This window comes from Dryas octopetala, chromosome 6, assembly GCF_963921425.1.
Source record: "Dryas octopetala chromosome 6, drDryOcto1.1, whole genome shotgun sequence".
Lineage (NCBI taxonomy): Eukaryota > Viridiplantae > Streptophyta > Magnoliopsida > Rosales > Rosaceae > Dryas > Dryas octopetala.
The window spans coordinates 17,790-33,195 of NC_141371.1; the positions used below are offsets into that span (position 1 = coordinate 17,790).

A 15,406-nucleotide genomic window follows, 5' to 3' on the forward strand; every position below is an offset into this window, starting at 1 on the left:
AATGTAGGAGAAGAAAAAAAGATTGAGAGAAAGAGCGCAATTTAAGGCAAAAAGAGAGAAGAATGAACGTAGAGACATTTTCGAAAAGTTTGAATGGTTAAGAAATTGTCAAAACAGTGTAGTGTACGTATATAAAAGGGAAGGATTGGGGTAGCCATGGGCATATTGGTAGAAGAAGACCCTCGTATCTTCACCCATTAATTAATGATATAGGGAAAATAATAAAGATAATTTATTGCTGTGAGGAAAGGGTTGAAAAGTGGTGAAAGAAAAATATATAAGAATAAGGGAGATGGGTTCCTCCGTGATGCTTACGTTGTTGGTGTGCCTCTCAGTTGGGGCAATTTCGGTAGTTCAAGGGGAAGACCCTTACTTTTTCTTCACATGGAATGTCACCTACGGAACCCTCTCTCCTCTGGGAGTCCCTCAACAAGTTATTCTCATCAATGGCGAATTTCCGGGACCCAACATCAACTCCACCTCCAACAACAACATCGTTGTCAATGTCTTTAATAACCTTGATGAGCCATTCCTTTTGACATGGTAATTAAATTATAATATTGCTATATATATATGTATATAGATATGATGTGTAAGTTCGTGTGCTTAAATATTAATTTATAATTAATTACGTATTATGTAAACACCAATTAATTAATTTGCGGCCTTGCGCGCATATATATGCATGCATGCAGGAACGGTATCCAGCAAAGGAAGAATTCATGGCAAGATGGAACACTTGGAACACAGTGCCCCATTCTCCCCGGTCAGAACTACACGTACCACTTCCAAGTGAAGGACCAGATCGGGAGCTATTTTTACTATCCCACAACTGGCATGCATAGGGCAGCCGGTGGTTTTGGTGGCCTCCGCGTGAACAGTCGTCTTCTGATTCCCGTTCCTTATGCTGATCCCGAGGATGACTACACCGTCTTGATCGGTGACTGGTACACCAAAAGCCACAACAGTCTTAAGAAATTGTTGGACAGCGGTCGCTCCATGGCAAGGCCCGACGGTGTCCTCATTAACGGCAAATCAGCGAAGGGAGATGGCAAAGATGAGCCCCTCTTCACCATGAAGCCTGGAAAAACCTACAAATACAGGATCTGCAATGTTGGCCTCAAGAATTCCCTTAACTTTAGGATCCAAGGCCACCCCTTGTTGCTTGTTGAGATGGAAGGTTCCCACACCGTCCAAAATACCTACGAATCCCTTGATGTGCATGTGGGACAATGCTTTTCGGTGCTTGTCACTGCTGACAAAGAGCCCAAGGACTACTACATGGTGGCTTCCACTCGATTCACCAAGACGGTGCTCACCGGTAAAGGCATCATCCGTTACACCAATGCTAACGGTACCCCTGCTTCACCCGACATTCCTGAGGCACCTGTAGGATGGGCCTGGTCTCTCAACCAGTTTCGTTCCTTTCGCTGGAACCTCACTGCCAGTGCTGCCAGGCCTAACCCTCAAGGCTCCTACCACTATGGTAAGATTAACATCACCCGCACAATCAAGCTTGTCAACTCGGCCAGCAATGTGGATGGCAAGCTTCGCTATGCCATAAATGGAGTTTCCCACGTGGACTCTGAAACCCCACTAAAGCTTGCTGAGTACTATGGAGTTGCAGACAAGGTCTTTAAGTACGACATCATCAAAGATGATCCCCACCCTACACTTGATCAAGAAAAGATCACCTTGGCAACCAATGTTGTCAATCAAACCTTCCGTAACTTTGTGGAGATCATCTTTGAGAACCACCAGAATAGCCTTCAGACATATCATTTGGATGGATACTCTTTCTTTGCTGTCGCGTAAGTAAATAACTATATATATATATATATAACTTTTTATTTATTTAGTCTGGATAATATGTTCTAATAATATTTAATTAAGTACGTATAAATTAATTGATTAATACTGACCTACATGTACAGCATCGAGCCTGGAAAGTGGACCCCAGAAAAGAGAAAGAACTACAACCTTCTTGATGCTGTGAGCAGGCACACAATCCAAGTGTTCCCCAAGTCATGGGCTGCCATAATGTTGACATTCGACAATTCTGGAATGTGGAATTTGAGGTCAGAGCATACAGAGAGGCGGTACCTAGGACAACAACTGTACATCAGCGTTCTCTCTCCTGCACGCTCCCTCAGGGACGAGTACAATCTTCCGGACAACACTCCTCTGTGTGGCATTGTCAAGAATTTGCCTCTGCCCCCTCCATATAGCATTTAAACCGACTGATCATGATCTACGTACGTGTCATGTCATTAATTAAGTACATGGCTTTACAAAAAGGGATGGTCATCAAGTATTAATGGAGTTGTTGGTAATGATCGATGCATGTATCAACCATTTCCAAACTGCAATAAATGATCTAAATTCTAATATATTTCGATAGCGTCCCACTTCAAATATATATATATATATATATTGATATAATTTTTTTTATAGAAAATTACGATTAAATATCAAATTTCAATAATTTTTTGATATAGCATGAGTAACATAAAATATTTTAATTGAAATATTAAATTTAAATTAATTTTTTAGATTATGTTACAAATATTTGGCTCTTTTGATTTGAGCCTTTTCCATTTGACATTTTTGTTCTTTGGCCCACATATGATGAGTGTTAATTAAAATTTACAAGGTTTTGACAAAATTGTCATTGAGGCTTTTATATTATCTTAAAAATTTGCTAATGTAGTCTGAACTTCACATTTAGTTGTGACTGTACGACACTCATAACTTCAAATTTAGTTGTGACTGAACGACAGTCACATTTAAGTTTTGAGACAATTACAGTTAAGTTGTGATTTAATTGAATTTTTTTTTAGAGAAATTATACTACAATATACTAATATAGTATAAATAGAGGTCAAAATAATACATAGTATAATGGTGTGAGTTGTTTCTTTCAATTTACCAAGACAATCACAGTTAAGTTGTGACTATATTGATTTTTTTTAATACAATATAGTATAAATTAATGTAATATTTTTGATGTAATATTATTTTTATTATTTTATTATAGTGGCATGTAATGTAATATTTGTAAATTCTAATACTTTATTATTTTGTTTGACTTTTCAACTAGTACCCAAGGAGTTAAATTGTGTTTTTTTAGGGTATGAAAGTTTTAACACTAATTCGTCAATTTTTCGGTAGTATTTCGCCGAAATTATCGAATTTCGTGAAATTTCGCCGAAATTTCGCTCAAAAACCCAGCCGCTCAAGAACCCAGCCATCTGTCTTCTAAATTCTCCTACAAACCCGGCCACCGGAGTGATTTGGGAGGGAGGAGAGAGAAGGAAGAGAAGAGAGAGAAGAGAAAAGAGAGAAGAATGATGGAGAAGATGAAGATCAGATGGGGCCCATCGGGGAGGGAGAGAGAGATTGGCGCAGGAGAAAAGGAGAGAGAAATGAAAGAGATGATATATCATGGCTGGGAGCGTGCGACACAGTGGCTTTGAGCCTATATGCAACACAGTGGGAGAGAGAGAAAAGATTGGGAAGAAGAAGAGAACCACGGGAAGAAAAGAAAAGGGAAAGAAAAGAAAAAAGAAGAAAGAAAAGAAAAGAGAAGAATAAAAAGAAAAGAAAAAAAAATTTATGGTTTATTGGGGTTAGGGGTCTTTGGACAATTGAAAAAAAAAAGTTTGGGGTTTCGTTTAGTTATTTTTAAACTTTAACCATAATACATTTATATATATATAAAATAATAAAAAATACTCTGAAGGCCTAAATCCTAATATCTTATATTATATATATATATATCCTAAAAAATATAGAGTATATAGAGTTTAGTGTATAGATTATAGAATATAAAGAGATTATGGTATATAGAGTATATAGGATTTAGTATATATTAGAGTTTAATTAGTGTATAGATTATAGAGTATAAAAAATATACTAATTTTATTTATTCATTATACTAATTTTATTTAATAGTATTTGCCTCCAGCACGCATTATGTTCATTTTATATCACATGAAACCTACTATGTAATTTGGTTTCTTTAATATTTTTTTATCAATGTTGTAGATAATATGTTAAATAAACATATGGTAAAGTTTCATTCAAAATTTCAGTATTTTGATAGCAATTTCCGTCGTTTCCGTTTAATTTTTATCGAAATTTAAAAATCTTCGAAATTTTCTCGAAACCCGAAATTTTATTCCTTGCTAGTACCTAATCTAAAATGCTATTTAATTTTGGTACTTAAACTAAAAAGTTATTGAAATTTAGTAGTTAAAATCAATGGATCTTATTTTTTATAGGTCCTATACATACATTTATAGGTCCATTGACTTTAGGTACCAAATTATAATGTTTTTTCATTTCAATTACTAAAACATTTATGTCATTTCACTTTAGGTACTAAGTTTCAGTTTAGGTACCAACTTTAAAAAACATGGTTATATCGAACTTTGACTGTCTAACAATCATAACTTTTTTATTGATTTGTTGTTTTTTCAATATTTGCAATGCTTAAACTTTAATGTTTAGTTTTTGGGTTATAGGACTTCATCCCCCAAACCTAAATCAAAATTATGAAACCCTTAAAAATTTTGATTTTTTATAAATTTTAAATAGTCACAACTGTGACTATTTGACAATTACAACTGTAACTGTTCGACAGTCACAACTGTATAACAAACTGATTTGTGACCTAATCCAAAATGTTTTACTTTAGGTTAGTACCTAAACAAAAAAAAATTAGTGTCTTGCTGATTTACTAAAAAACTATTGATATTTGGTATTTAATCCTAATTTTCTATACATTTATATTAGTGGAATAACATATAGTTTGTGTCCCTAGCCTTTTTTAATTAATTTATTTTACGTAAGCTGATCTTTAATATCACTATGCATACTTAAACTTATATGAACTAATTAAGTTTATAAATAACAAACACTCATTCGATTAACTGATATTTCTCTAACCTAATTAAGTTTTAATTATATAAAAAACTTCAGCTAAAACTTAGATTAATCAAACTGATATGTATTTCTTTCAAAAGGAGGAGCCCATTGCACGACCACAAAATAAACCATTTAATAAGATAGGTTGTAGGTGAGTTTTTTTTTTTTTTTTAATCTTAGTTCTAGGTTAAATATGAGGGAATTCTCTTCAGCACCCCAATCTAAAGGAGGCAACAAAAATAAAGAAGATAAGGAAGGCTGTACAAAAGTTTCGGTTATAAAAAGTTCCCTAGTTTCACTGTAGTTTCATATATTTCTTGAAACTCTCCCAATTACTTGTTTATTCACTGTTATTTATGTACGTTTTGAATTGCTTAAAGATTTGTGGCATCTTGTCCAATTGATTTGGACGGACTCCCTTATATTTAAATACAAGTTCTTTTGTTTTTATATATGAGAGAATATGTTTGTTTGCATTAAAAATAGAGAAAAATGCATCATTCGTCCACCGATTTATCTTTTTTTTTTTTTTTTTTTTCAATTTGGTCTACTTATCAATTTTCATTGGTCTACGAATTCAATTTCTCGGCCCAAGTTGGTCATTAATTTCCGTCACTTGTAGCCTAGTGGGCTGTTAAAATCCATCATCATGTGCCATTTTATGAGGGCAAATTGATATTTTTGCCCCCTTCTATAGTAAAAGCAGCCGGAAAGTTGTCATTTTCTTTTCGTACATCAGTTTATTCATAGAAAAAAAATTTGAAGGGTTTTTGGGTGAGATTTCAAGTGAACTCCAAATTTCATACAATAGGGCACAAGTCATATTCATGCAAATGTTGGGTTAATCCAAATTTCATAGTTTAGGAATGACTGGTTTACTAAGTGTCCATAAATCAAAAGGAAGAAAAAGGACAAAGTCGTTTTTTAAATAAGAAAAAAACACACAAATCTTCCATGTTCCCAAAGTTGACATACATATATACCATAGGCTTTGCTTTTTAAATGAAAAAAGAAAGCTGCTTATTTTAAAAAGTCCATACTCATCATAACCAAACACTTGAGGTCCCCAGAAAGAAGCTTGTAAAAGTGTTTTATTTTAGTGCTCCTGCTTCTTTTTCTATTGATGCAGGCTGCTATTTATTACAATCGTCGTTTGGACACTATGTCTCAAGTGATCGTCGTTTAAAATATGTGTATATATATATCTCGCAACCTCTATCCAATTAATGATCGACTCCATGCAATTAGTAGTGGTGCAAGGCATGTTCTTTATTTTTTGCAAAGAGAGTACAAAGCCAACATGAGCATAAGTGCATAAATAGCAGCGTGCATCAATAGTGAACCCTTTTCTTTTTCTATTGATGCAGGCTGCTATTTATTACGATCGTCGTTTGGACACTATGTCTCAAGTGATCGTCGTTTGAAATATGTGTATATATATATCTCGCAACCTCTATCCAATTAATGATCGACTCCATGCAATTAGTAGTGGTGCAAGGCATGTTCTTTATTTTTTGCAAAGAGAGTACAAAGCCAACATGAGCATAAGTGCATAAATAGCAGCGTGCATCAATAGTAAACCCTTTTCTTATTTAAAAAACAACTTTGTCCTTTTTTCGTCCTTTTGATTCATGGACACTTAGTGAACCAGTCATTCGTATACTATGAAATTTGGATTAACCCAACATTTGCATGAATCTGACCTGGGCCCTACTGTATGAAATTTGTGAGCCTCGTGTGACACTTAGCGAATCATGATTGGACACATTGAAGCCCACTGGCACGTGTGACATGTGGCGAATAACGGTTTAAATCGATTAGGGTTTCTATCAGGGCTACAATTAGGGTTTCGCCTAGGGTTTCAATCAGGGTTATGATTAGTGTTATGATTAGGGTTTCAATCAGGGTTATGATTAGTGTTAAAATTAAGGTTATGATTAGGGTTTCAAACAGGGTTACAAATAGGGTTAGGATTAAGGTAACAATTAGGGTTCCAATTAGTGTTTTGATAAAGGTTACGTTTAGGCCGCGAATTAGGGTTGAAATTAGGGTTTTGATTAGAGTTACGATTAAGGTTTTGATCAGGGTTACGATTAGGGTAGTGATTAGGGTTTCAACTAAGGTTACAATTAGGGTTTCGATTATGGTTAAAATTAGGGTTTTGAATAGGGTTACGATCAGAGTTTTTATTAGGGTTGCAATAAGGGTTTCGATAAAGGTTACGATTAGGGTTTCAATAAGGGTTTCGATTAGGGTTTCAATTAAGGTTGCGATTAAGGTTTTGATTAGAGTTTCATTTAGGGTTTCAATTAAGGTTTCGATTAGGGTTTCCAGCAGGGTTACTATTAGGGTTTCGATAAGGGTTATGATAAATGTTTAGAATAGGGTTTTAAATAGGGTTGCGATTACGATTTCGATAAGGGTTACAATTAGGGTTTGGGTTAGTGTTTCGACTAGGTTTCAATTAAGGTATTGATTAGGGTTTCAATAAGGGTTTCACTTAGGGTTTCAATTAAGGTTTCGAATAGGGTTTCCATAAGGGTTACGATTAGGGTTTTGATAAAGGTTATGATTAGGGTTTCATTTAGGGTTTGAATAAGGGTTTCGATTAGGGTTTCAATTAGTGTTTCGATTAGGGTTTCGATTAGGGTTTCAATTAATGTTTTGATTAGGATTTCAATTAAGTTTTCGATTAGGGTTTCTATTAGGATTTCAATTAGGGTTTCAATTAGGGTTTCAATAAGAGTTTCGATTAGGGTTTCAATAAGAGTTTCGATTGGGGTTTCAATTAAGGTTTCCATGACGGTTACGATTAGGGTTTTGATAAAGGTTACGATTACGATTTCGATCAGGGTTACAATTGGGGTTTGGGTTAGTTTTTCGATTAGGGTTTCAATAAGGGTTTCGATTAGGGTTTCAATTAAGGTTTCGAATAGGGTTTCCATCAAGGTTACGATTAGGGTTTCGATAAAGGTTACGATTAGGGTTTCAATGAGGGTTTCGATTAAGGTTTCAATTAATGTTTCGATTAGGGTTTCAATTAACGTTTTGATTAGGATTTCGATTAGGGTTTCAATTAGGGTTTCAATAAGGGTTTCGATTAGGGTTTCAATTAAGGTTTCCATCAGAGTTTGTATAAGGGTTACGGTTAGGGTTTCAATTTAGGGTTTGAATAACGGTTTTGATTAGGTTTCAATTATGGTTTCCATCAGGGTTTCGAATAATGTTTCGATCAGGGTTACGATAAAGGTTTCGAATAAGGTTTGGATTAGGGTTACGATAAAGGTTTCGAATAGGGTTACGATTATGATTTCGATTAGGGTTACAATTAGGGTTACGATAAAAATTTCGTATAAGGTTTTAAATTGGGTTATGGTGAAATTGTAACCCTATTTACAAATGTAAACGTAACCCATATCGAAACCCTAATCGCAACCTTGATGGAAACCTTAATTGAAACCCTAATCGAAACCCTTATTGAAACCGTAATTGAAACCCTAATCGAAATCCTAATCAAAACCTTATTTGAAACTCTGATCGAAACATTAATTGAAACCCTAATCGAAACCCTTACAGAAACCCTAAATGAAACCCTAATCGTGACCTTTATCGAAACCCTAATCGTAACCCTGATGGAAACCCTATTCGAAACCTTGATTGAAACAGTAAACTTGACCCTAATTGAAACCCTAAACCCATACCCTAACTGAAACAATGATCGAAACCCTAAACCTAGATGAAAACCCTAATTATAACCCTGAATGAAACCCTAATGACAACCTGGATGGAAACCATAAAGTTCAACCCTAATTGTAACCCTGATTGAAACCCTAATTGAAACCCTGATGGAAATCGTAATTTAAACTTTGATTGAAACCCTAATCATAACAAGAAACGTAAGCAAGATCAAACCCTAATTGAAACCTAATTTGAAACCCTAAATCCTAAATATAAATGAAACCCTAATCGCTGCGCTAAACCCTAAACCCCTGACACCCTAACTAAAACCCTGATCGAAACCCTAACTGAAACCTTAATTGTAACTGTAAACGTAAGCAAGATCGAAACCCTAATCACAAATGAAAATGTAACCTAGATCGAAACCCTAATTGTAACCCTTCATGAAACTCTAATCGCAACCTTGTTTGAAACCCTAACCATAACCCGAAACATAACCTTGATGGAAACCATGATTAAGGTTTGAATGAGGGTTGAGATTAGCGTTCCCATTATGGTTTCGATAATGATTACATTTAGAGTGTGGATTAGGCTTTGTATTAGGGTTTTAATCTATATGATTAGGGTTACAATTACAGTTACGATTAGCTTTTGGATTATGATAATGTTTAGGGTTACGAGAAGGCTTCTTATTAGTGTTTGGACTGAAAAATAAAAAATTGTTAAAAGAACCCAAAATTAGACTTTAAACAAATATTAGAACCCTTGGTGGATGCAGCAAAGCAAACATGAATGATCTTCCTCTAACAAGCGTAATGTTGTGTCGGAGCCGATTGGTGATCTTGTTTTCTTTTTTGCGACGTCTTGTTCTCTCTCTTTAGTGACAAAGTTAGGCATCATTTAGCAGTATGATACTTGACGTAAAAAAAAAAAGGTACATTGATGGACTTACAATGAAGATAAGAAGGTATAAATACCCCGTGGTTATTCATGTTTTATTGTAGTAGAAGTGTTAACCCGATTATTTGATAATGAGGTTGAGGAATAGAGGATATAAAATAAACACTTTTTCACTTTTTATAATTATCATACAATTACACATGAACAAAAATACAAATTTATCTTTTAATATGATAAGTAGCACTCATAACTCATAAATATGGGAGACTCCTTTGTAGAAACAATACATTTGAGGGTTGGCAGATGGCACGAACATACACAGTTGCATAAGATGAATATTTAAATTAAGTAAAATAAAGATTTAATAAAGGAAAGAATTGGGTGTACGGAACAACATAAGGAGCAGCAAAGTGCTTGATCCAAAACATTCAAATTGAAAATAAATTATATAACACGATATGGACCAGTCCGATGTACCAAACGAGGTGCTTGAAAGAAGAAAAGCGCGCGGGAGACGGCTTTAATTCTGCCGGCAAATGTAGTAACTGCTGCCCCAATAGGTCCACTTCTTTGCTGGTTTTCCCAAGGCAAAGCAAAGTGTCCCTGCAGAAAAGTTGCATTAGGGTTTCCATTAGGGTTATATTTAGGGTTTGAATCAGATTTACGTTGAGATTATGATTAGTGTTTCGATCAGGGTTGCATTCAGGGTTAAGTTGTAGGTTTTGATGAAGGTTACGATTAGCGTTTTAATTGGGGTTACGATTAGGGTTCCGATTAGTGTTATGTTTAGGGTTGTAATTAGGGTTTCGATAAGGGTTATGATTAGGGTATGGATCAGTGTTGCGTTTAGGGTTGTAATTATTATTTCGAGCAGGGTTACAATTAGGGGGTTGATTAGGCTTCCTATTAGGGTTTCGATTAAGGTTACGATAAGAGATTCAATTAGGGGGTTACAATTAGGGTTTCAAAAGCGTAATTGTAATTGTAATTGTAATTGTAAATGTAACCCAGATTGAAACCGTAATGTGAAATATAATTGAAACCCTAATTGTAAGCCAATTTGAAACCCTGTGTGAAACCCTAACCGAAACTCTGATTGAAAGGCTAACTGAAACCCTGAATGAAACCCTCTTTGAAACCTGATTGAAACCGTAAACCGTAAACCCTAAACCCTAAACCCTGAGTAAAACCCTGATTGAAACCCCAATTGAAACCCAAATTGAAACCCTGATTGAAACCCTAATTGAAACCCCAATTGAAACCTCAATTGAAATCCTAATTGAAACCCCAATTGAAACCCTAATTGAAACTCCAATTGAAACCCTAATTAAAACCCCAATTGAAACCCTAATTAAAACCCCAATTGAAACCTCATTTGAAACCCTAATTGAAACTCTAATTAAAACCCCCATTGAAACCCTAAATAAAACCCCAATTGAAACCCCAATTGAAACCCTAATTAAAACCGTAAACCGTAAATGAAACCCTGATTGAAACCCCAATCGAAACCCTGATTGAAACCCCAATCGAAACCTTGATTGAAACCCCAATCGAAACCCTAATTGAAACCCCAATTGAAACCCTGATTGAAACCCTAATTAAAACCCCAATTGAAACCCTGATTGAAACCCTAATTAAAACCCCAATTGAAACCCCAATCGAAACCCTGATTGAAACCCTAAATCGAAACCCTGATTGAAACCCCAATCGAAACCCTGATTGAAACCCCAATTGAAACCCTAATTGAAACCCCAATCGAAACCCCAATCGAAACCCCAATCAAAACCTTGATTGAAACCCCAATCGAAACCCTAATTGAAACCCCAATTGAAACCCTGATTGAAACCACGATTGAAACCCCAATTGAAACCCTGATTGAAACCCCAATTGAAACCCTGATTGAAACCCTAATCGAAACCCTGATTGAAACCCCAATTGAAACCTTGATTGAAACCCCAATTGAAACCACAATCGAAACCCTGATTGAAACCCCAATTGAAACCCTGATTGAAACCCCAATCGAAACCCCAATTGAAACCCTGATTGAAACCCTAATCGAAACCCTGATTGAAACCCCAATTGAAACTCTGATTGAAACCCCAATTGAAACCCCAATGGAAACCCTGATTGAAACCCCAATTGAAACTCTGATTGAAACCCTGATTGAAACCCTGATTGAAACCCCAATTGAAACCCTAATTGAAACCCCAATTGAAACCCTAATTAAAACCCCAATTGAAACCTTGATTGAAACCCTAATTAAAACCCCAATTGAAACCCCAATCGAAACCCTGATTGAAACCCTAAATCGAAACCCTAATTGAAACCCCAATCGAAACCCTGATTGAAACCCCAATTGAAACCCTGATTGAAACCCCAATCGAAACCCTGATTGAAACCCCAATCGAAACCTTGATTGAAACCCCAATCGAAACCCTAATTGAAACCCTGATTGAAACCACGATTGAAACCCCAATTGAAACCTTGATTGAAACCCTAATTAAAACCCCAATTGAAACTCTGATTGAAACCCCAATTGAAACCCTAATTGAAACCCTGATTGAAACCGGAATCGAAACCCTGATTGAAACCCCAATTGAAACCCTGATTGAAACCCCAATCGAAACTCTGATTGAAACCCCAATTGAAACCCCAATTGAAACCATGATTGAAACCGTAATTGTAACTGTAAACGCAAGCAAGATTGATACCCTAATCACAAATGTAAACGTAAGGTCGATGGAAACCGTAATTGTAACCGTAATGAAAATGTAATGATAACCTTGTTTGAAACCGTGATTGTAAAAGTAATCATTAGCAGAAACGTAACGATGGTTGAAAGCATAATTGAAGGTAGATTAAGGTTTGAATTAGGGTTAAGATTAGAGATTGCATTATGGTTTTGATTAGGATTAGATTTAGAGTATGGATTAGGGTTTTTATTAAGGTTTTAATGAGTATTATGATTAGGGTTAGAATTAGGGTGTGGATGCGGGTTAGGAATAGCGTTTGGATGATGATTGTGTTTAAGGTTAGTATTAGGGTTGGGTTAAAAAAAAAATAGTGAAAAGAAGCGAAAATGAAAGTTTAAAGAAATATTAGAACGGTGTGTGGATGTAGCAAAGCAAAGAAGAATGATGTTGTTGTAAGAAGGCGAATGTTGTGGTAGAGGTGCGATTGTGGGTGGGTTGTGGGATTTTGAGGTTTGATGTTTGTTTTATTTTTTTTGTTTTGTGTGACATGTATGAGGTGTTTGTTTGGTGAGAAAGTTAGGCATGATTGAGTAGTGAGATGGTTGAGAAAAAAAAAAAGAAGGGTAGATTGATGGAGTTAGAATGAAGAGAATAATGTATAAATGGTCTATGGTCATTCATGTTTGATTGTATGATTATATGAATGGGAAGCATAATGATATGAAAAAAAGATTTTGGTGCGTTTATAGGATGAATTGGAAGAGTAGGGGCGAAGATGATTTGTTTGAGGTGGTGAATGTGAATATGGTAAAAAGGTTAGGTTAGATAATTTTTTTGTTAAAATATGTTTAGATAGATGGGATAATGGGAGAAAGAGAGAAAGATAGTAAGAATATTAAGAGAGAGAAAGATGAGGGTTTGGGAGTATTTGTTTTATAGTTTTTGAAAAAAGAGTTTAGGTAGTAAGAAAATGATTATTTATTTGATAAAAAAAATTAGAAGGAGAAAATAGAAATTTAGGAGAAGAAGTATATAATTTAAGAAGAAAGTGGATGTGAGGTGTGAAATTGTAAAAAAATTTTTGGGTGGTAAATGCAAATAATATATTGTGAGAAAAAGAAAGAGTAAAATATATTTAAAAAAAAAATTAGAAAAATAGTTATAAACTTATAGTTAAAAAAGAGTTAAATAAAATATTTCGAGAAAAATAAATAGTAAAATAGAGAAAACATATATTGTTGGGAAAAAAAAAAGAGTAAAATAGAATATTGTTTGAAATAAATAAAGTAAATAAAAATATTTAGTGTATAAAATAGAAAAATAAAATATTTTTTGAAAAGGAAAGTGTAGATATAAAAAAAAGCAAAAAGAATATGTATAGTTAAAAAAGAGTAAAACATAGAAAAGAAGTTTATAGAAAAAAGTGTGAGAAATTATGTTGAAAAAAAAAAAAAGTAGAAATGACAACACCAACATATATATAGCTTGCAGGTACAGTGAGAAGAGCCCAAGAACACAGCCATATTGGGTGATGTAGTGGGCCTTAAAGACAACATATCCCCTTTTGTACAAGTCCAATTCTGAAAACCCAGCCAAATTTTCATTTTGGCCCGTTCCAGTTCCCCTTTGGCAGGCCCAATTTTATGTTTGGCCCATTTTTGTGTTTTTTATACATTTATTTATTTAAATATTTTATTATTGTTTGACTATTGACGTGTACTGTTCACGGTTGACTTTCACTGTTCACCAGGATTGTTGACTTTTCTGTTCCGGCGTTGACTTTTACTGTTCATTGGTTGACTTTGACTTTACTATTCATTGGTTGACTTTTACTGTTCATTGGTTGACTTTGACTTTACTATTCATTGGTTGACTTTGACTTTACTATTCATTGGTTGACTTTGACTTTACTGTTCATGATTATATAGGGTTTAGGGTTTAGGGTTTAGGGTTTAGGGTTTAGGGTTTAGGGTTTGGGTTTAGGGTTTAGGGTTTAGGGTTTTAGGGTTTAGGGTTTAGGGTTTAGGGTTTAGGGTTTAGGGTTTAGGGTTTAGGGTTTAGGGTTTAGGGTTTAGGGTTTAGGGTTTAGGGTTTAGGGTTTAGGGTTTAGGGTTTAGGGTATAGGGTTTAGGGTTTAGGGTTTAGGGTTTAGGGGTTTAGGGTTTAGGGTTTAGGGTTTAGGGTTTAGGGTTTAGGGTTTAGGGTTTAGGGTTTAGGGTTTAGGGTTTAGGGTTTAGGGTTTAGGGTTTAGGGTTTAGGGTTTAGGGTTTAGGGTTTAGGGTTTAGGGTTTAGGGTTTAGGGTTTAGGGTTTAGGGTTTAGGGTTTAGGGTTTAGGGTTTAGGGTTTAGGGTTTAGGGTTTAGGGTTTAGGGTTTAGGGTTTAGGGTATAGGGTTTAGGGTATAGGGTTTAGGGTTTAGGGTTTAGGGTTTAGGGTTTAGGGTTTAGGGTTTAGGGTTTAGGGTTTAGGGTTTAGGGTTTAGGGTTTAGGGTTTAGGGTTTAGGGTTTAGGGTTTAGGGTTTAGGGTTTAGGGTTTAGGGTTTAGGGTTTAGGGTTTAGGGTTTAGGGTTTAGGGTTTAGGGTTTAGGGTTTAGGGTTTAGGGTTTAGGGTTTAGGGTTTAGGGTTTAGGGTTTAGGGTTTAGGGTTTAGGGTTTAGGGTTTAGGGTTTAGGGTTTAGGGTTTAGGGTTTAGGGTTTAGGGTTTAGGGTTTAGGGTTTAGGGTTTAGGGTTTAGGGTTTAGGGTTTAGGGTTTAGGGTTTAGGGTTTAGGGTTTAGGGTTTAGGGTTTAGGGTTTAGGGTTTAGGGTTTAGGGTTTAGGGTTTAGGGTTTAGGGTTTAGGGTTTAGGGTTTAGGGTTTAGGGTTTAGGGTTTAGGGTTTAGGGTTTAGGGTTTAGGGTTTAGGGTTTAGGGTTTAGGGTTTAGGGTTTAGGGTTTAGGGTTTAGGGTTTAGGGTTTAGGGTTTAGGGTTTAGGGTTTAGGGTTTAGGGTTTAGGGTTTAGGGTTTAGGGTTTAGGGTTTAGGGTTTAGGGTTTAGGGTTTAGGGTTTAGGGTTTAGGGTTTAGGGTTTAGGGTTTAGGGTTTAGGGTTTAGGGTTTAGGGTTTAGGGTTTAGGGTTTAGGGTTTAGGGTTTAGGGTTTAGGGTTTAGGGTTTAGGGTTTAGGGTTTAGGGTATAGGGTTTAGGGTTTAGGGTTTAGGGTTTAGGGT

The 15,406-nt window shown here is 35.4% G+C and overlaps 1 protein-coding gene across 1 annotated transcript; it reads left to right on the forward strand.

Moving 5' to 3' along the window:
• The first annotated feature begins 292 nt into the window (after positions 1 to 292).
• Positions 293 to 2,235, forward strand: LOC147280556 (L-ascorbate oxidase homolog). The gene is made up of 3 exons (XM_086247788.1): positions 293 to 543; positions 696 to 1,811; positions 1,935 to 2,235. The coding sequence occupies exons 1-3, from the start codon at positions 293 to 295 to the stop codon at positions 2,233 to 2,235; spliced, it is 1,668 nt and encodes a 555-aa protein (XP_086103914.1).
• Positions 2,236 to 15,406: the final 13,171 nt, after the last annotated feature.

Coding starts and splice junctions, on each gene's coding strand:
- LOC147280556 (XM_086247788.1), top strand. CDS start 293: ATGGGTTCCTCCGTGATGCTTACGTTGTTGGTGTGCCTCTCAGTTGGG. Junction 544..695: donor GAGCCATTCCTTTTGACATG/GTAATTAAATTA, acceptor GCATGCATGCAG/GAACGGTATCCAGCAAAGGA. Junction 1,812..1,934: donor TACTCTTTCTTTGCTGTCGC/GTAAGTAAATAA, acceptor CTACATGTACAG/CATCGAGCCTGGAAAGTGGA.